This window comes from Ascaphus truei, chromosome 2 (genome assembly GCF_040206685.1).
Source record: "Ascaphus truei isolate aAscTru1 chromosome 2, aAscTru1.hap1, whole genome shotgun sequence".
NCBI classification, from domain to species: domain Eukaryota; kingdom Metazoa; phylum Chordata; class Amphibia; order Anura; family Ascaphidae; genus Ascaphus; species Ascaphus truei.
Window position 1 is genome coordinate 96,364,057 of NC_134484.1, and position 23,027 is coordinate 96,387,083.

At 40.3% G+C, this 23,027-nt stretch overlaps 1 protein-coding gene across 2 annotated transcripts in view; it reads left to right on the plus strand.

Moving 5' to 3' along the window:
• TRPA1 (transient receptor potential cation channel subfamily A member 1) overlaps positions 1-23,027 on the plus strand; it is a 115,850-nt gene that overhangs the window by 47,532 nt on the left and 45,291 nt on the right. For both annotated transcript variants that reach the window (XM_075583502.1, XM_075583509.1), the window contains exons 13-22: positions 2,125-2,289; positions 4,513-4,627; positions 5,768-5,934; positions 10,962-11,052; positions 11,450-11,509; positions 13,671-13,772; positions 19,280-19,350; positions 19,707-19,854; positions 20,506-20,595; positions 22,243-22,418. In XM_075583502.1, the coding sequence (XP_075439617.1) occupies positions 2,125-2,289; positions 4,513-4,627; positions 5,768-5,934; positions 10,962-11,052; positions 11,450-11,509; positions 13,671-13,772; positions 19,280-19,350; positions 19,707-19,854; positions 20,506-20,595; positions 22,243-22,418 (1,185 nt within the window). The remainder of the gene's footprint in view (positions 1-2,124; positions 2,290-4,512; positions 4,628-5,767; positions 5,935-10,961; positions 11,053-11,449; positions 11,510-13,670; positions 13,773-19,279; positions 19,351-19,706; positions 19,855-20,505; positions 20,596-22,242; positions 22,419-23,027) is intronic.

Genomic DNA, 23,027 nt, shown 5'->3' on the forward strand with positions numbered 1-23,027 from the left:
GTATAAAATAAAGAATCATTGTAGTTTCATATGGGATATGCATATAAAAACAACAAAACAGGCAGCGCTACCCACAATAGTATGACAGAGTATATATTACCTTATGTATAAATGACCAAACATGCATAAGGGGCTGCCCAAGATACAAAAAACTGACCCCCTGGTCAGAACTATAGTATGGAAAGGGAAAGTATCTACTGGCGCCAATTAAGATATATACTGCAAAAGGATATAAGAAAACCAAGCCTGTTGGCTGTAGACACGAAACTCCTCACGTTGTGCTTAAAGAAAAGAAAAAGCACAACACATAGCGTAATACTGTGACTATAAGCGGACAACACTTAACAACATGTAACAGCTGAAAAATAAATTGGTGAAATCTCAATATTAAAACATTTAATAACAATTATAAATAATATATATTACACACAGACATTTAATAAACAAATAATGCGATAAAAATAGAAGCACTCTGCACCGCCGATGGAGATAGTAGCAATGCCTACTCACCAGATGGAATGAGTAAGTAGGCGGTGGATAATTTTGAGAGTATCCCCTCTCGTTTGTAAAGCTGCTCTCTGCTGGCTGGCGTCTCTGGGACCGTAAGTGTGGAGATCTTGGTACGGTGCCTTCCGCGACTCACTTGGGAAGACGCCCAGGAGGTGATGAACAGCAACAGCTGATTCAATACGCCGTCGACATCAGCAGGAAAACCAGTTAGCAGCAAACGCAGATTCAGCAGCAGCAGCTGATGCAGCACGCCGTCGGTGTCAGCGGGCTGGCTGGTCTGCTGCAAGCGCAGATGGAACTGAGCGTGGGGATACAATCTCCAAAGTGTAGAGTGCTAAAACGCCACCCTACGCGTTTCGAAAGGCTCTCTGCTTTCTTCCTCAGGGGTATATAAAATATGGAGTCCAACATAGTCCCTTAAATACAAAATCTGTGATTTACAGGGATTGATTTCACCTGCAGTCCAAAAGCACTTGTGCAATAGGTGTAATGAGGAAGTCCTTAGACATAGTAATTCTGTCACCTGTGACAGCAAAGCACAGGTGACAGAATTACTATGTCTAAGGACTTCCTCATTACACCTATTGCACAAGTGCTTTTGGACTGCAGGTGAAATCAATCCCTGTAAATCACAGATTTTGTATTTAAGGGACTATGTTGGACTCCATATTTTATATACCCCTGAGGAAGAAAGCAGAGAGCCTTTCGAAACGCGTAGGGTGGCGTTTTAGCACTCTACACTTTGGAGATTGTATCCCCACGCTCAGTTCCATCTGCGCTTGCAGCAGACCAGCCAGCCCGCTGACACCGACGGCGTGCTGCATCAGCTGCTGCTGCTGAATCTGCGTTTGCTGCTAACTGGTTTTCCTGCTGATGTCGACGGCGTATTGAATCAGCTGTTGCTGTTCATCACCTCCTGGGCGTCTTCCCAAGTGAGTCGCGGAAGGCACCGTACCAAGATCTCCACACTTACGGTCCCAGAGACGCCAGCCAGCAGAGAGCAGCTTTACAAACGAGAGGGGATACTCTCAAAATTATCCACCGCCTACTTACTCATTCCATCTGGTGAGTAGGCATTGCTACTATCTCCATCGGCGGTGCAGAGTGCTTCTATTTTTATCGCATTATTTGTTTATTAAATGTCCGTGTGTAATATATATTATTTATAATTGTTATTAAATGTTTTAATATTGAGATTTCACCAATTTATTTTTCAGCTGTTACATGTTGTTAAGTGTTGTCCGCTTATAGTCACAGTATTACGCTATGTGTTGTGCTTTTTCTTTTCTTTAAGCACAACGTGAGGAGTTTCGTGTCTACAGCCAACAGGCTTGGTTTTCTTATATCCTTTTGCAGTATATATCTTAATTGGCGCCAGTAGATACTTTCCCTTTCCATATGGGATATGCATGGTACATTAACCCAAGTAGTGTTTGTCAGGTAGTGTGAATTTTAATCAAAGTAATACAGTAAGTTTAATCAACATAGACCTTGCGGAATAATCAGTTATCATACATAAACTAGAATTATGTGTGTGGGAGGGGGGAGGGGGATTATGGGGGGGTACCTATCCCTTCATCAATTTGACATTAACACTACATTTTACTAATCAAGTTACGGTCGTATAAACACCTGCCAACGACTCCTGAGATTTGTGACAGAGGCAAGGCTTCTCAACGATGGAGATGAAAAAGGACTGACACCTCTTCATTTAGCGGCACAAAATGGGCATGAAAAGATAGTTTTCCTTCTTTTGAAAAAGGGTGCCCTACTTATAAGGTAAAACATACAAGACCACACATTTATTTAACATGCGATTATTTGGAGACAGATCATTTGAGGCCTTTGCTTCTGAAATCCTAAGTTTTCTTTGTTGTTTCCAAATATTGCAGAAATCTACATGGACTTGTTCTCTGTAGTTTAAGTTGCCAAGCGTTCTAACTGTGCATCTTATTTAATACTGACAAAACCTTATATGTTTAATAATCTAAGATATATTTTATATACAGCTCAACGCTGTGCTTGGGGTCCAAAGAATTACAGTACATTGCGTTATATACAGATCGCGTTAGAAATAATGTACAATTGTATGCATTGAACAATAAAGTATTTAAGATACCAATAATCGTGTTGTAAAATATTCATAAATACAAAAATTGGGAGCCATGCTTGCATCGCGTTATAAGCGGATTTGCGTTGTAATGGATCGCGTTATAGCGGAGTTGAGCTGTACTTTCATATCTAACCCCAAAGCTTAAATACATAAAGCAGAGTAACAAATATTTACAGTATGTGTCGTTTGGAAACATTAGCTCTTTTTTGTAGCTAGAAACATATAGCTAATTAGGTAAATTATTTTGCAAATACTACAAAATCATGGTGATCAGAGCTGGGGCTTAAATCATTTTTGTAGAAATCACAATGGTAGCCATATTTAAGACTTACAGTCAAAATCATTGATTGTCATAAATGTAGCCGTATCCAGGTTTATATCAGTCATTGTTTAATATCATCCAGAAAAAAAAGAAAAAAAGAGTTGGAATAGTTTATATATCTTATATAACTGAAAAGAGAAAAATGAAATCTTATATAACGTCCTTTTAAACTCAGGTTCAAATATAGGAACTATTTCATATTCATTCACAAATTCCAAAAAGGTATACTGGGCACTTCGAACTCACTTTGATTTCATAAACATGTATTTTCTTATTTCTGTACATGTAGGTATAAATGTGGCAAAATCCAATAAACCAAAAGGAAAACAGAGCAACATAATGTGTACTATGTCAAGACCTATTGAGCATCCGAACAGATAACAAGTGCACTCACATTGTACAATAATGTAATAATGTCACTACGTGAAGCAAGCGGGTTATCAGAAGTGACATCAGACACCGAGTACCTGCCGACAAGATCCTCGTGGCACTACACAGTTATCTGTTATGTTATGCTATTATTCTGGCCTCCCTCCTCATTCCTCTTTTTGGTGTATAACATTATTGTAAAAGATGAGCGCATTTGTTACCTGTTTTGTTACTCAATAGATCTTGAGATACTACACTATTTATCTTTCTGTTTTACTTTTAGTTCCTTGGATATTTGCCACATTTGTACCTAATGATTTGAAGATCTGTATGCAGCAGTGCCCAGTATATACCTTATTGGAATTTGTGAATGCATATGAACTAGTTCCAATATTTGAGCCTGATTTTAACAGAACCTCTACACACAGTATATTGGTTTTTATTTTTCTCTTTCCGTTTGGATGACTGTGATCCCCACAATTGTAGATACTTTCAAAGAAGAGTAGATTGGACAATTCAGCTTTGATTTTAGAGCTACAGTACAACATACTGTATAGGCTTTGATGTTTTATTTTATTTTCCCCTCACTTCTTGCACATGCACTTTATTGTTTTATTGTATTTTCACCACCCTTTTGCACTTTTATATGTCACAAAAATATTTTGTATCTACACTTAGAAGCGTTCTTATAAAGTAATTGCTTTGATATATATCGTAAACTTGGTATTCTATTCTTTTTTTAAAGTAGTTGTTTGAGCTTCTATTACTCTAAAAACACAACTGCCTATTGGGAATCAGTGGAACCCCTTTTCTGGTGGCAAAAAAAGAATCAAATCTGTAGTCTATTCTCCAGGAAATAAATGGCCACTGTCTATAAGCCTGTCAGTAATAGTGTTCATAAAAAACACTAGAAAGCATATGAGTTAATCCAATGTGTTTGTCATTACAAACTGGCTCTTTGGCAGCTGTATTTTTCGAAGCCAATGAACAATTTAATTGATCTTTTTTTAATCTCAGATATCGTTGTACAGTGTAGTTTCCACAGCTGTGACTAATGCAGTCAAGTACCAATCATTTCAAAAAGAAGAAACTCGCAGGATAGATTGCTGCATAAAGCTTTGAGATACACTTGTAAATAATGGCAAAATGTTCATTCAATATGTTTACTGTACATCTATTATTTTTCAATTTGTAAAAGTGACCATCGGGGGTGGACAGGTATGCATTATGCTGCTTTTGGTGGCTATACCCGCACAATCAAGACACTCTTGGATACTTGCATTGGTCTTATCGATAAACCAGACAAGGAAGGGGTAAGTACATTAGTGGGATACATTGTCCCATCTTGTTTGATACTGTATGTCTTGGATATGTTGTGACTTACTGTGCTATCATTGTGAAAATGTTGTGCTATTCTGAGTTACTGAAGGTTACTGAGCTATTTTAGTATAGAAAATATTGATGAATATTGGTACAGTATATTTTTACCACTCCCAACAGGTTAAAGTAAAGATAAAGGTTTTGGATCTTACCACACTACTTATAGATAATTGTAGTGGGTGTCCCTTTTCTTTGTAAGGTGCAGGCAGTTGAAGAGTGGCTGGGATCCCACTTTTGTCACATAGTTAAACTTGAAACTAGATATCTTCTTGCCGCACTGTTCTAATAAAGTCTTACTCCAGACATTATAGTATAATAAAGTCGTTTATTTGCAGGTTGCAAAACGTACAACGTTTCGGGGATCTCCATTCTTCAGGTAAATATTCACCTGAGGAAGGGCGAACCCCAAAACGTTGTGCGTTTGCAACCTACAAATAAACCACTTTATTATACTATAATGTATGGTGTCAGACATAATTAGAACAGTGCGGCAAGAAGATATCCAGTAACAGGTTAAAGTACTGGCACAAGACGGTAATAAAATCACTTTTTGTGTGGACTCATATTTATTTATTTCTATCTCAGGAATACTGAGTATATTTTGTAATAAAATAAAAAGTTCTGCATTAGCTAAAACATTTAGGATCATTTATATTTGTCTCTGGTAAATGTATATCTTTTTTTATGTGCTTTGTATGGAATAGAACCCAAATTACATTGTATGGTAATAACATTTCTCGAGCAAAATATACACATTAATTATTTCCCTGCCAACTGGTCCAGCAGTGCATTTCATTGCTTGTTTTTTACAACACACAGTATCATGGCCATGCACAGGATCATTCATATAAAATAAATTTTACAGTACATAATATAAACTAAATAGTGCACATGCAGCACACATACAGTATTTATCAAGCCTGCTCCAGATTTTCAGACATTATAGTGAAGGTATCAAGAGTCTATACATGAACATGCAACAGAACTAAATAAATAAAATGTTAGATTGTCTGCAATCATTGATTTTACCCTTCCTTTTTTCGTGCATTTATTGTCTTAATTGCTTTCTAAAGAACACAGCGATTCATATAGCAGCACGAGAGGGGCATGCTAAAGTTGTTGGCCTTCTTCTGGACAATGGGGCAAACATCACATTGAATATGGATGGGGCATCTTTTCTTCATAAGGCAATACGTCAAGGAAGGAAGGATGTTGTTTTTACTTCAATACAGGGTGACAGGTAAGGGAGAGGTGCAAAAACAAAAAGCTATGATTTAAGATTTTACAATCTTTAATTGTGGATTGAATTTAGGTTTGTCTTATACTGAGATACCCTTAAATGGTGCTTTTACGTTGTTTGTCATTTTCTAAGTTTTTTTTCTGGGTTTTAAGCACATATTTGCGCAAACTACAAACATAACTAAAATTATGAAACAAGTGGCTTTTTTTACTTGGAGTGCTTGATAATCCAATATAGTGTAACTTGGTTGTATTGTCCCTTCAAAGGTGCAGTCACATTTAGTAGAAATCAAATAAAACAACTAACTAAGGGAATCATTTTTCACAACAAATGTAAGCACCTTTAAAGTAAAAAATGACTTGTGTTACAGTGGCGGCCGCCTTTAACCTAATGTGGCTGCCACCGTGGGAATTTTAAAACTGCGGCTGCGTTGCTTCTTTTCGGCCGGTTTCCCGTGCGCGCTTTCAATGATAAGCGCCATTAGCACTTATCTGTTGAAGCGGCCGCCGCGCGGGAAGCTCCGTTCAAATCGGAAAAAAGCCCCGCATTTAACCTGGCAAGCTTTAGAGTAAAGCTGGCCGGGACAGTATGTGACAATACAGATGCAGCAGATGTTACTGCTCCTATTATAACACAAGACCGTGTGACCGCTGGCGCCATGTTTAACACACAATTTACAGCGTCTCCATTCAAACAAATGAAGCAGTGGTAACAACATTTGGCAAAACAATATTGCAATGTTACACTTAACTGTGTAATAAGAGGAGCTGTATGCTACCTATATTCATATGCAGTGCCAGATATAGGGATTGGCTGGCCAGGACGCCAACCAAAAAGGGGCACGCACCTCGCCACTTGACTTCTCCTCCCATGCGTTTTCACGCTGCAATAGCGCTTTCTCAAGGAGTGTAATTGGGCGGATACACAAGGGATTTATAAAGCTCTCCTGTTGGCAAGCACATCTGATAGTAATTGTATATGGTAAGCAGATGTTTAAAATATACAAACAAGACAACAATGCACTTGAATGAGAGCACCAACTATATTAGTTACTTATGATTAGATATAGAATAAGATATATAATATGTGTAAATCAGAGAAAGATCTGATCAATGATTAATACATAATGGTTGAATAAAGGTTTGAATAATTAAAATCTTGTATCTATTGTATATCAATTTAATTAATTCAAAAAGTAATTTAGATTGAAAAATCCTGAGTTGGTTGCGTGAGCGCTCTAAGATGGCTGCTACGATCGGGGAGACTGCGCATACGCTAACAGAACTGTGCATGCATACAAACATGGTGGCGTCCTGCAAAGGACGTTGCTGCGGACCTTTGGTGACCCGCTCACCATTTTGAACGCCCCCAGCACTCACCGGATGCAGCAGCGGCACCCGATCATCTCCCCTCACTCTCCCCAGCCTCTGCTGCTACCGCAGCTGCCCAGAAGGTAAGCGGACAAAAGTAACCCAGGGGGGACCTGACTACACTACTTTAGTAGTACATTTTTTGTGCCAAGTTTAAAAAATTGAGCAATTGCGCAACATTTTTTCTATAAGATCTTTATTTGAAATTTTTGTTTGAAACGTTTTGCCAATTGTGATGGGGAGGGGTGCCAAGCGAGTAATAAATGGGTCACCCCCATTAGGCACCCCCTTCCACCATCTGGGATGTGAGGGGTTAACCAGAAATGTACCTATTATACATATGTTCCCCTGCTTCACAACCAAAAGGTATGTCCCTTGGTTATCATGTTTCCCACATTTAGAGGGATTTCATGTATCTTTATTCCCCTGCCTCATGACAAACTGTGTTTTATTTGCTAGATTTATATACTGGTACAATTATGGGTGTTTGTACCTCTACAGTGTATGCACCAACCACATATACTGGGATCAGGTCGAGAGGAAAAGGGTTAATTGCATTTACATGTTTATGGCCCTGTGCCCCTTTTCCTGCTTTTTCAGTCTCCATTTTGCAGCCTGTCCATAGGTTGCCATTGGAGCCCCATGTAATCCTATGGTGATTCCGGCGATTCGGGCCCGATATCACAGAAGACCTGCAGGTGGTGCCAGAGAGGAGGAGCGGAGTTTCCCCATTGAAAGTGAATGGAGTAATGCATTTCAATGGGGATTCCTCGAGGCCGATCTCCGGAGACGAGCTGGCAGCCAGCCAGACCGCAAAACCACAGGAAAGGATACAGTGTCTTTGAAAGAGCTTTGATCGCTCAATTGGCGTAGGAACTAGGCTTTGGTCAAGTTCACCAACAATTAGCATGGGGAACTTTCGTTCTAGGGCATCCTGAAATAAAATTATTTTTGCCCCTAGGAACCCCCTCACTCGACCCCAACCGGGTCCGACAATAATGGCGATGAGAAAGGGTTGTGCCGGCCATGAGGGTCCTACCATTGACCGCAATGGTGGAGAAAGCCGCGTGGCTTTTAAACACGAAGTATAAAACAGTGTAAACTGAAAACCCATAACTCCGGTTCCGTAGGGACCAGAGGGCTGGGGTTTGGCCAGCATGTAGTCACTGCTCCGGCATGACTGCATGGCAATTTCCAGCCCTCTCCCCTCAACCGAATGGAGTAGGGTTAACTGTAAAAAAAAGTGTTAGTTGCCCATTGACTCCAATGGTAGCGGAGGTCCCATTGAATCCTATGGCGGCGCAGGCCCATGCATTCCCTATGGCGGCGCCGGCCCTATTGATTCCAATGGAGGTAAAAGCCACGAGGTAAACGGCTAAGTGTAAAACTATAAAAACCTGAAGTCCATAACTCCGGTTCTGTGCGGACTAGAGAGCTGGGATTTGGCCACCCTATAGTCATCGTTCCGGCAAGACTGCATGGCAAATACCGACCCTCTCTGAGCAACAGAACGGAGGCAGGTTAATTGTTTAGTTTGGGTTTCTGCCATTGATTTCAATGGCAGAGAAATGCAATGTCTGTAAATGTGCATTTAAAATGTATTTCTATAACTCCAGTTTGGTGGGTCCCAGTGAGCTGAGAATTGGCCACAGTGTAGAATACTCTCCGGCATTAGGATCTGGCAATTTGTAGCCCGCTCGGCCGAGTCGAACGGATTATTTTAATATATATATATAATTGTGGAAATGTACTGTATTTAGTGTCTGGCATAAAAGCCCGGGACAGATACTGGCTCTGCAATATGTTAATGTCCAGGGGGCAATTATCTGTCTACAACAGGCCCCCTGATCAAAGGCTCCCCCACCCTGATTGTATATGCTAGGGAGGGGAAAAGCAGGACTTGAGTAGTTCTGTAGGTGTTATAAATCACACCTACAGAGAAAGGTTTTCCTGTCCAGAGACCCAAAAGGCAGACTAGGAGATGCCAACCTTTTGGGAGTGGGCCTAAGAAAATGGCCCCCTGATTAGAATATTAGAATAAATGGCCCCCTGTGGGCAGGTATTATCTCACTTCCCACGGGAGCTGGCATGGGGTAATTGGGTGTAGGTAATTGGTAACCAATACCTGACACCCAATATTAAGGGATAGAGCTCCAATCCTATATAACTGATTGTAAGCTCTATGCCCAGTGTCTTCGTTTTTGTTTTCGTTACAACATCTACTTGTTACCTGATGCCTAAATGATTTGCTAATCAAGATCCTGATTACTTCATTGCCCAAACCCTAAGTAAGTGTATATATCTTGTGTGTTATTTGTATATTCTGTGTCCACCTTCTTCAAGGAATAAACTTTCTTTATTATATCTAAGTCGCATTCAATTCAACCCACTGATTTTGATGTATATTATAACCCTGTACAAGCTCCCGTGACACCAATGTTTTTTGAAAGTTGCGTTAAAAATACCAAGCCCATCTGACCATGTCACCTGCACATATTCGTAAGAATCCTTGTCAAAAAAATAAAATACAAATTGGTGAATCTTGTCGTTTTATTAACAAAAAATGTCTATGGGTTTGTGAACTTCTATTCCTGATTATACAGTGGTTTGTCATTGTGTTCAAATTCACATCATGGCCGACACCTGGTGTTTCATTAGTCACAGATTAGTCTCATATTTGTACAGTTACCTGGTGTTCTGTAAAGCGCAAACTTTAATGTAAATTTCAGGAATTCATGTTTAAATCCATCATTGCAGATTGTATGGTCTTTATACAATTCTTACAGCTGCAAAACGTGAACAAAACGGGAGCAAAAACTTCTTCAGTTTTATCAAAGCAAAAAATCTACTTGTTCCCTATGGAACCTTATCCTTTGATAAATCTGGTACATTTGTTTGCTGCAGTTTTGCCCATCGCAAAAAAGGTTGAAAATGTACAGGATAATAATTTAATTACATTAGATTTTGTTTCCAAGATGGATACATTAAATGATGGTAAGGGAAGCGCACTGTTATACACAAAGGCTCAATATGTAATGTCCCTAATGTCCTTGTCATACTTACAAAAATACAGAGGTTTCCTGCATTATTTGATGGCAAAATGCTATGCTATTGCAAGTTTAAAGCGTCCTTTTTGGGTTTTCTCAATGCAGTGAATTAACTGTAATGCAGCAAAATGGAATATGCCAGGGGAGCGCAATCTTTTTTCCCTGCGCCCCCCTGCTGTCTGTCCCCCGCTCCTCATGCCCCCCCTGCATACCATGCTTCAGACGTCCTGGCATCATGATGTCACGTTGCCATGGCAACGCAATGTCACATGATCCCGCGGCGTCAAATGATGCCGCGTTGTCATGGCAACGTGTGACCTAGAACCTAGCATTAATGGCGACATGTGACCCTAGCATTAATTTAAAGGTATTCGGGAAGTGTGCGAGGTCCTCTGTAAACCCTGCGCCCCCCGTAGCGAGTCTCGCGCCCCCCACTTTGCTGAAATATGCTATACATATTGTTATCACACAGTGAAGCATGTTATTAGGATTAGAAAGAAAAATGGGGATTATGGCTCTATCCGTTATCTGGTGTGTTGGATTTAACCATACATGTGATTTCTTAACCCTCATTTACTGCATACAGTAGTTATTTCATTTTTCTTTACAGGTGGGAAGAAGTTCTGGTGACATTTTCCCATAATTCTAAATACCAAATTCCTATTCTTGAAATGGTATATCATCTTCCTGAAGGCTTTAAGGTACATTTTTTTTCAATTTGACATAATGCTAAATTACTGACGGAGTAAGCACTTTATGTAGAATTGTCTGTGGGTTTTGTGTATATAATGAACAAAGTAGATTAGGACATACTTAGTTGGTGAATTGTCCTACAGTGCTCCATGTGTCTAATGGCTTAGCACCACTTAGCATAACATATGTCCCATTTACTCCAATTGCTGAATCTTTATCTCTGGATGTTGGTGTCCATGGGAATACACAGGTTTCCAGCACTGGTATTCAAACTAATCAGGGTTTATAATATATACTGGTTCAGGAATATTTATAATTTAGGTGTTGCCATGATCTACCCTTTTAAAGTCGATGAAAGGATCATAATCTTTGTGTCAATATTTTTTCTCTGTCTTTGTTTTCAAGAATCTTTTGGACAGGTGCATGACTGAGTCTGCTGGAGACAAGAGCAGTCGGGATTTTTTTGTGAGTTGTATATACAGTTTACATTGTGCAAAATTCAAATATAATACAATATAAGAAAAACAATCTTCCTTTGCCTAAAACTTAATTGAAAATTCCAAAGTGACTTGCCCACGATCATAAGGAGGAGACATGGGCAAATGTTCTGCCTATATCCAAATCCAATGTGAATAGGCCAGTTCCTTTGAGCCGCAGATGTTTACGGATTAGTCCGGGGAGAAGGAGCTCCAATTTAGTAGTGTCTCCAGTTTTGTATCTATCTATCTAGATCTCTCTCTTGATATATAGATATATAGATATATCCCCTCCACCCTCCCTCCAAATAAAATAGGGAGAGAAGCCTGTGCTGAAAAATGAGCACACCTGAAGTAACCTGGGAGATATGCTAATGTTTACGCGAAGTATATTTAACTGAGTCACATCTTACACTTCCTAAAACGCTGTCCATATGAACTAGATTGCAGGTAGAGAAAGAAATTCTGGCGGTGCATCTGCTCCTGAGACGAAAAACTGCAGACTGGGACTTCTTACTGGTCAAAAAGCTTTTTTTGGCACATAGCAGCCAAAGAAACACTCTTATGCATTTCGCGCATCACTTCGCGCTTTGATAAAGCGCCGAGTGACGTGCGAAACGCGTAAGAGTGTTTCTTTGGCTGCTATGTGCCAAATAAAGCTTTGTGACCTGTAAGAAGTCCCGGTCTGCAGTTTTTCCTCTCAGGAGCAGATGCACCGCCAGAATTTCTTTCTCTACCTGCAATCTACATTCACCCGGGTTGGAGCACGCTGACGTCCAGGAGCCCTTACACACTCAAACAGTGAGTTCGTTTCATTACATGAGTATACCCCATATAAATTATTCCTCGGGACAGAGGCTATTGGAGATACTCTACCACTGTATTATCTGTGTGTGAGAAACAAGGGGTTAAATTCCACATATGGGACAGTCTCTGAGAAGTACAAAAGTGAAATTATTTACACTTATATGTTTGCTGGACTCTTTTGAAGTGGCGCCGCTATGGAGCTTGGGACTCCCACTTTTCTCTCAATGTTTGGGTCCATAAGAACTATACTGAGTTGAAAAGTTTAAGGCACCTAATGACTGGAATGGTACTGGTGTCAGACCCAATAGGATTAGAAATTGGAAGTCCTCCTCCTTTTCCTCCTCTGGATCCAATGACAGATTCCTAAATAATCTGCCCTGTGTTTTAGTATCAAATCTGGAAACGCATTTTGGTGTGCGGATAGGATTTGGTTAAAAAAAAAGCAGCAGATCAGATTTTGACAGGTTTGACCATCTCAAATGAGAAGAGCTGACAGGATTTGAACTATGTTCGGTCTCTTTAAAGGCAGTAACATTACTACTGGGCTATTCCTTCAGCCCAGGTATGCATGTGAAAACCTCTAATAGTCTAAGGTGACATTTTCGACTGCACTAGGTATGAGCCTTTGAAGTCATTAACATATACTGTGATTTTGTGTGCTTTGCGCAATTATGGTTTTTGAGCAAATAATCTAAATTTGAAAGCAGTATTCCTCCCACTTTTAGAAAAAAAAATTCAACTGTGATATTCTTAATTCTGGGGTTACCCAGTTCTCCTGATACAGTATTTATCTGTTTATATGCCCGTATAATAACAGTCAAACCACAAATGTCTGCTGGGGTCATCCAATAGAAATCCACAATGTCATGCTCTGATTACATTGTGTCTTTCTAGTGGACCATAGGAGCTACGTATGGACAGCAGCTATATTGATTACCCATAAGGGACAAGAAATACTAGTACATAAAAAGGTAAAATATGGTGAACCTGGTCATCCCAAAAGCTAAACATAGCATAGTTCAGCTCCAGCGGACCTGTGTCAGTAAAACTGTAAAACAAATTGACTAGAGGGAATTGCTTCCTTAGAGTAACTATTAAATTGGTTAAGGTGGTGTTATTTGACATGTACTACAAGTACATGTGAATGGGATTTCACTTTTTATATTTTTTGCTATTTTTTTTGTGCATCAAAAGCTAGTTTTTATATATTTCTTTATGTAAACCATTTTAAATGCATGAAAATGTTATTCTGTGACATAATTTACTGTATGTGATTATGTTTCATGATAGCTGTGTAGAGTCCCTTCATGTTCAACTAATAATCATGTCTTTGTTAATACCAGGTTGAATACAATTTCAGATATCTACAGTGTCCACTCAGTTTTAAACAATCCCTGAGCAGAGAGGAAAAAAAAGGAGAATATCAGCCACTAACCACACTAAATGTAAGATAATTTTTTGTATATTATGTTTTATGTGCATAACTATATTCTAGATATCGTCAATGGAGATGCAGGCACAACAAGTATATAAGAAACGTCTGTATTTTGTTGTGAGGAGTATGCAGGAATCCTGAAACCCACCAATATAGTGCAATACAGCAGAGGCTTTGACACACTCAAGAAATATTCATAGTCAATATCAATGTCAAGTCAATATGACATTTTAATATAGTGCAGGGAATGACCACTACAAATCTAATAATTTGCATAGAGAACATATTTTGTAAAAACCAAGCTGGATCAGCACTCAAATATAATATTAATGAAGGACTTACGTTTTGCTCTTGGTGTCACCAAGATTCTTGATTCTTTAAGGTATCAGAAAAGCAGCAACACTGAAAAAATCCTGCCCTCCATGTTCAGGATCCAGGGTAGCCTATGTCATTTCCCTACTAACAGATTAGGCGTTGGCCTGGGCTTCCCCTCTGTGGGAAAGAGAATCCCCAATTATCAACGACTCCGTTGCTTTTCTCCAGGCATTTAAAAGGGTATTTGATGCCCCCAGTCCCGTCTTCTCCGCTTCAGCTTCACTCCTTTGAATCCGACAAGGAATCCTTACCTCAGGCCAGTATGCCATTGAGTTCCGAACCCTTGCTGCAGAGACGGGCTGGAATAATGAAGCTCTGGTGGCGGAATTTTGGCAGGGGCTCTCAGAGCGTTTAAAGGACGAACTGACTTGCCGGGATACTTCCAAAGATCTGGAACAACTGATTGTCCTCTGTATCAGAATGGAACTTTGAATACGAGAATGGCAGACCGGGTGAGCTCAGTCTTCAAAAACCCCAACAATTTGGCTTGCCCCCCACTTTCAGACTCCTCTTTCTACACCTCTCACTGAGGAGGAACCAATGCAACTAGGTGATACCAAATTACCTGAGCAGCAGAGAACTAGGAGACGTGTCAATAGGCTGTGCCTGTACTGTGGGCTCAAAGGTCACTGTGTCCGAGACTGTCCTAAATCAGGAAAACCTCAATTGCCCAGTGAAGATAAGGGAATATTCTCTGGACATTTCTTCTATTCTTCCTTCTCTGCAACCTTCACGGCTCCTCCTGCCGGTTTACTCTTCTGGGGACCAGCATCCATTTTCACTCAGGCTTTTGTGGATTCAGGAGCAGCAGGGAATTTCATAGACCACGCATTTGCGAAACTCAACTCCTTTCCTCTCTGTACTAGGGAGATTCCGTTACCAGTAGTGGCTATTGATGGAAGACCTCTTACTGTACAACTGGGACATCACTCTCGAGACTAATCCTTTGCTGGTCACAGTCGGGAACTTCGAGAAGCCTACAATTTGATCCAAATCAGAGAGGTGACTAGTGGAAAACAACCTTTAATACCCATGACGGCCACTACGAATACCTAGTCATGCCATTTAGCTTATATAATGCACCGGCCATATTTCAAAATTTCATCAGTGAGATCTATTGGACCAATTTCTTGGGGTATATCTGGACGATATCCTTATCTTTTCCAGTTTTTTGACTGAACATCGGACACAGATTTGGATTTGTTCTCCAAAAACTTCAGGACCATTTCCCCATGCCAAGCTCGGGAAGTGGCAATTCGAACAGAAGAAGATTTCTTTCCTTGTGTACTTCATCTCTTCCCATGGGTTCGAGATGGATCGTGCAAAAGTATCGGCAGTGCTGGACTGGCCCTTACCATTAGGTCACAAACGATACAACGATTTCTTGGGTTCGCCAACTACTAACGACGATTCATCAGGAATTTTTCTAAGGTTGTTGCACCCATCAGCGCTCTTATGAAGAAAGGGGCAAGTCCTGGGATGTGGCCCGCTGAGGCTCTTCTGGCATTCAAGAAGCTCAAGTCCGCATTTTTTTCCGCACCTGTGGACGCATCCGATCTGGCAGCCGGAGTCATTTTTCTCAAACAAAGGATTTTCATGGTAAACTCCACCCCTGTGCCTTCTTTTCTAAAAGATTTTCTACCTCGGAAAGGAACTATGATGTTGGAAATCGGAAACTTCTGGCTATGAAAATGGCTCTTGAAGAATGGAGACATCTGCTTGAGGGGACAACTTCTCCAATGTCAATCCTTACAGACCACATAAACCTTGAATACATTGATGGGCAAGGAGACTCAGGACGCGTCAGGCGAGGTGGGCTCTCTTCTTAACTCGGTTCAACTTTGTGATCTCTTATCGTCCAGGTTCCAAGAACACCAAAGCAGATGCTCTATCTCGACAATTCTCTCCTGACGGCTGTGAGGAGATAGAGCAGGAACCCATCATTCCACCTGCACAGATAATTTCTGCTGTATCTTCATCACTTCTGCAACAGATTTCGCAGGCTCAGGCAGAGGATCCTACTGTAGATCGACGCCCACACGTTCGTCTAAATTATTTGTTCCTCCCCAATTCTGAAGTGAGGTGTTGCAATGGGGTCATAACTCCAAGACGGCTGGTTACCCGGGGGTTAGGAAGACTTGCGATTTACTCGAACAAATCTTTTTGTGACCAGAGCTCTGCAAAGACGTACGGGAGTTTGTGGCAGCCTGAGTTATATGCGCTCAGACAAAGGTGCCAAGGAATTTTCCCTGTGGATTGCTCCAACCCTTACCCATCCCCACCCACCCATGGATTCACCTCTCCATGGATTTTATTGTGGAGCTGCCTGGTAGTGGTTGATCGATTCACATGACAAGCCCATTTTGTTCCTCTCAGGAAGCTACCCACAGCATCTGAACTATCGGAGATCTTTATTAAAGATATATTCCGCCTCCATGGAGTCCCGACTGATATAGTCTCGGATTGCTGATCCCAATTCGTCTCTAGATTTGGGAAGGCCTTCTGCCAGATAATTAGGTATCTCCTGACATTTCTCTTCTTCCTACCATCCCCAGTCAAATGGTCTCATGGAAACAATTCCTTTTATGTTTTGTTTCTGAGTTACAGGATGACTGGGTTGATCTGCTTCCTGTAATTCCATGAAGCACGATTGAACACAGGAATCACTGTTCTTCTGGGTACCATCACGCTGCCCTTCCTCTTTCCAGTCCCCTTTCTGCAGTTGATAACAAAATCCAAAAACTCCAGTTACTCTGGAAGAAAATCCAGGTCAATCTGAACAAAGCCGCTCGCAAGCAGCAAACCCAGATGGATAAACGTCAACGACCTCCACCTCCGTTTCAAGTCTGCCGGGCTCCCAAAAATATCCACTTGAAACAACCTTCCTCCAAACTCGGGCCCAAGTTCATGGGACCTTATAAAATCTTGAAACAAGTGGTGTTCAAACTGAAACTTCCAGATACCTTAAGAATACCCCCAGTGTTCCATGTATGTATGTATGTCTTTATTTATATAGCGCTGTAAGAGGACATGTGCAGAGGTACGCAATGGAGACTGTTTTAAGGTGAAATTAAAATAAGGCTTTATTATGCCTGTCGCTTTAAACACAGCAAACATATGAAAAATAGTGAGCCAAATAAAACCTGCTCCACTTTGGCGTATATGTATACTTATATTCCAGCCCTCTTTAACTGGGTGGCTACCCAAGCTATTCATCAGCCCAAGTCATATAGATATATTTATATACTGTATACAGAAATAGCTAACAGTCCAATAAGAAAGTCTTATCTGTTTGCTCGGTTGCTGCCTTTTCTCCGGATATACTGTATCAGCATCCAGGTTTAGAAGTCTTATTTGTCAGATGGGTTGTATCTTGTAAGCTCCAGACATCTCTGTGTTCCCTCGGTCAGTCTCACCTGTGAGACTCAGGAACCTCTGCTCTGTCTGTTTCCTGGTTCAACTCACGTGTGAGCTCAGGAAGAATCTCCCTTCCTGTCTCAAAGGCAGGCTTTTCTGACAAACCTCTAATCAGCCAGGTGAAGTTGGTTAACTGCAGGATCCAATTAACCAACACACTACTGGATTAGCGGCATATTCTGAACAGGGATAAATTCCCTGTTACAAGCGCCATTATTGTACATAACGCTTCCTTGTCTGCCTCCTCAAGCCGTTCATCAAGAACACCTTCTCTCCTTCTACCTTCCCCCTCCTAAACTGTTCTTGGTGGATGGCCAGGAGGAATTTGCAGTGAGCCCAATATAGGATTCACGTAGATCCCGTGGCAAGCTACAGTACTTGGTCCATTGGAAGGGTTATGGACCCGAGGAAAATTCATGGATCAGGTCCAGGAATGTCCATGCCTTCAACGTGGTCCGGGCGTTTCATCAGAATCTTCCTGCCAAACCATCTTGAATCCCACAGAACTCTCTCCTCAAAAGGGAGGTACTGTAAGGATTCTGCTTGATCTGTGCCGGGTTTTTACTACAGTCCAGGTTTTCTGTCTCTCCTGCCGTTTTCGCTCTCTGTGGCCATTTTGGATACTGGCAGCCTGCTTTATAAGGCTGCAGTAACCATATGGAGTCGCCAAGTTCTGTGTGTTTGCAGCTCCTGTCGGTCTTTGCAGTTATGCCTTACCCTCTTGCCCATTTTTAATTCCTGTTGTTGACCCCGGACCGTGATCCCGACCTCGCTGCCTTCCACCTTCCCTGACCTACGCTTGCCTCTTCGACTTTACACCTCTGCCGTCAGCCCTGACCCCTGCTTACATACTGACTACGGATACTCTTATAGGACTCTGTCCCTGGGTTGTGGTCGGTTTATTTGCATCCCTACCTCAGCCCTGCAGGTCCAACTCCTGAATTGAGACGAGCACCGTCACATACTGTTAGCTTGTGTACTGTAGGGAAGGTCCTAAGTCAGGGCCCCTTAGCACATTATTGGTAGCCAGCACCATTGTGATGGATGCATGTGGTGCACAAGGCCTGCAGTTTGGGACCAGACCCAGGCCTATACTGAGACTTTTAAAGATGAGACACTCCAGCGGGAGTTCACCCAACGTAGAGGCGGAAATCTTCGTTGGATCAAACTGATCCTTATGTCATTCAACAGTACCCGTGTACTTGAGTTTCTGGGAAGGTATCCTCATCTACATGCACCAATGGCCACACACCCACTCTGTTGGTTGCGTTACTCCACACGCCTTCGGTGGCCTGGACTCTGTGGACATCGGGTGGTTAGGAACCCAGGGCACCTCAGTACTTTGGGGAATTCCACTGGGGTGTGGTTGTGGTGTGGGTATAAGTTGTGGGGCCCGTATGATATTGGGTACATGGTGTATACTGTTACAATATAGAGTTGTGTGTTATCAGTAAAGATAAGTCGTTATACCACTGTGTCTGTATATTTATTCTTTACTGTGTGTTCCTGGGAAGGGGTTATCCAACTGCGCTTGGATACCTCCCAGGTGGAGGCACTGTCATCAAATAGTTACGATCACCCCAGGCTCCCAGCGATGGAGGATCAGGCCTCCTGTGGGTCACTCAGGTAACGCACCACACGTAGCTTCCCTAGACACAGGGGAGAGGGGGCCACACGTGCAATATACTTTCCTCAATGTTTATTGTTTTTCATTTATTTTTATAGGCCATGGTGCAACATAACCGTGTGGAGCTTCTTTCCCACCCAGTTTGTAAAGAATATTTGCTTATGAAATGGTATGTATTCAGTAACGTGCAAAAAACAAACCTCCATATCATGACAAATGAATAAAAAGAAAAACTGGAAAGACACAATTAAGTAGTGATAGAAAATGAATATTATTGCAGTCAATAAAGCTACAGAAAAACAGCTTGGCATAGACAAAAAACAGAACGATGAGAAGGCAATTTCTGGGTCAAAATCTATACGTTTCTGAAGATCTTGCTTTAAATTAAATGTTTGATTGACTTAGAGTAAAGCGCACACAATATTTAGTGTATGAGTTTAAAGAATAACTTTAAACATTTTTTACAAATGTTAATCATGGCATTTCCAGATTTTATTGCGGAAATTCTTTATTTTATTATTTTAGGATGGCGTATGGATTTAAGGCACACATCATGAATCTTGCAATTTATTCCCTGGGTCTAATACCTCTCACATTGCTGATAATGAATGCTGTCAGACCAGAATCTCTGAATGGAACCACAAATCAAAAGCTTGAACCATTACAATTGGAGGTACTGTATTTTCTGTGTGGTTGCACACTTCAATTTATGACAGCTTAGAAATACACAATTAGAATGAGTAGGGTTTTTAATGCAAAATAACGAAAACCACTATGTAATTTTTGATTATAGCTGGATGCTAGCCTTATCTTTGCCTTTTTAACCTTAAGAATAATGATTTAACCGAACAAAGTTTTCACTCCACAGCTCTATGTAAATCGTACACATGCTGATACATGTGTTGGTATTTTCTGTTGGTTTTCCAATTACCTGGTTTAAACCCTGCATTACTATTAATCCATACTATTGTCAACAGTTTCACTTGCTTATTCGCATATAACACTATTGGTCACTGTATTACCATAACTATTGGCTTTAAATGGTCTGAGACTCACTTTTAAATCCCTGCAAATACATTTGTGGCCATTTGTCAGAAATATAAATTACTGTATAATGACATGTGAATGCACTGACATGAAACACATCAACACACTTTATATAACTATTTTTTTATATGTTTTGCACAACTGATCCGACATTATTTAGTAAGAATGGAATTAAATAACGCTTCCAATGCAAATTATTTGACCTTTAGGATGTGAGTAATTTTGTCTAGTATATTGACGTTTGCAATTGTATTCTGACAGTATTTGCTTTTCACAGGATTCGTACTTCACAATGGTATGCATGGGCATCGTGCTTTGCATGAGTTTGTTTGGAATCTTGAAAGAGCTAATACAGATATGTCAACAGGTAATTTATTTTCAGAAGAGGATTGTTACTTGCTAGTAACAATGTCCTACAGTATGTCAATGTCCAGATGTTAACGTTACTTGTGGTACTGTATATTAAAGCAGCAATACTACTTTCCCCCTTTTTTCTTATTTTTATATGTAAAGCATGTGACAATGTATAATTCTACATTCTTACCTAATCTGGCAATCGTTTGGGGCTCCTGTTATAAATCTGTTAGAAACCTAATTGTGTGACTAGCATAATGACCGCCTTCTAACTTTGTTCTGCAGTCTGTGAAATGCTGCAGGTGCAATGTAACACTATATTACTAATTGCAACACCTCATTGTTGCAGCTTTCAGAGTAATAGACGGTCTGCTGTTTGGAACACAGCAACAAATCTATTTGTGATACTTTGTTGCCAAAGGGCACAGCTGAAAAATATGTCAAAGCCTGTTTCAAAAGATGAAGTGGATATGACTTTCTAAATGGTTGCTCTAGCAACCAAAGGATGATCAGTAGATTCAAAAAATCATTAAAAATTGCATTAGGAGTTTAAAAGAGAAATACAGACAGTATTATCTAATACTACAGAACTGATTTATTTAAAAAAAATAGGATTTTTCATATTTTGCTACTTTAATACAAGTGGCATTACACTACAGACGTAGTCAATGGCTGATTTTGGCCAAAAACTGCCTAAGGGCAGCTTCGGCTGAAATAGAATAAGCTCATAATGTCATGGCCATTAGTTATCTTTGGTAAATATCTCCAAATAACTATAATGCTTCTTACTATTGTAGCACCCTTACTAAATTGCCTTAGTGGGTCTTAGTTCTTACAGTGAGATAGGGGGTTACATCATTACCGGCTCTAGTTGTTGCACAGTATCTGGCACTGCATTATTTCTGGAAGTTGCCAGAAGGACACCTGACATGGGGTGATCTTATTATAATGAGGAGACCACCCTTTATTCTCCCAGCAACGCGGGGTGGGGAACCCAGGTTTTAAAAGATATGGTTCAGCCTTCTTATCTTAGATCCAAAGAGGAACCAGAGGAGGGGTCTCCAGGGTCACCCAGCCTGTAAGCAGGCCATTTGATTGCTTTTCAGTATTAAGGCAAGTATCCCAGTGTTGGAAGGGGGGGAGGGGGAGGTTAGAGGCCAGTATGTCTCAGGGAAGTACATCAGCACATAGGTGGGTTCCCATTGCAGGGCTTATAAGGAGACCGGAGTGGGACTGCCAGGAATTTCAGGAGGCAAGTCTTCAGATCTGTCCTGAGCAGCAGCTAAAGACTTGGAAAAGAGTTGTGCTATCTACTAATCTCATGGTATGATTTAGCTGGAGTACAAAAACCTTAAAATACTGAAACCAGTCCTGTTATTCAACAAGTTGCCTGTTATAAAGAGATAAATGTTCCTGCCACCCTTTATTTTTATTCGCTCCTTGTCAAGAGTGTGCACCCTGAAAGAACAAGGTAAACTGCTGAGCACCTACACACCAACAAGCAAATTTCTGCTTAAAGAGACAGTAAGATAATTGGGACTGTTTATTTTTTGGTGTAGCTCCCTTCTCCTTAGCCCGAGGGGGGTGGGGGGTGGATAGGGATGTTACACTATAAAATATTCTCATTTTACATTTTCTGATTTTTTTCCCAAAATTTTAGAGAGTGATATACCTGATGGACAGCAGTAATATTATAGACTGGACAATCCATATTTCAAGTATTATTTTTGCATCGTCCGTGTGTCACACACCAATTACCGTGACAAAATGGCAATGGCAAACTGGGGCAGTGGCTGTGTTCTCATCCTGGGTTAACTTTTTAATTTATCTTCAAAGGTAAAAATGTTATCACATTTCCGTTCAATGCGTGTTGAGATGTGAAGCATTACATCTCTCAGGGACATCCTGCAACATTACAATGATCAAACAGGGTAGTACTTTCTGCCTCTACGTAGCATTCAGTACTCCTTAATGTTTCCAATATTGTAATTTACTGTATGGAGTGCTACATAATTACACTAATGAACAGTTAGCAAAGAAACCCTGAAGTAAAAGTGAAAAACTATCATTGGAATTTTTTTTTACAAATTTAATTAATATATATATATATATATATATATATATATATATATATATATATATATATATATATATATATATATATATATATATATATATACTGTATATATATATTTTTTTTAATTACATTTTTTTACATTTTTATATATATATAGCCGATGTTGATTAGTACAGGACAAACTTGCTCCCATATCTTAATCAGCCAAAGCAGATTTTTAATTTGTTACTGAAACTGATGATTCCCATGATTCCTACCACCTTTTCTAATATTTGTTTAGCTCCATTACCAATTGCACAATTTACCATTCATTTTTAATACTGTACAAGGTTATTAAACACGTTGGTAATTAATTAATACAGTATAGT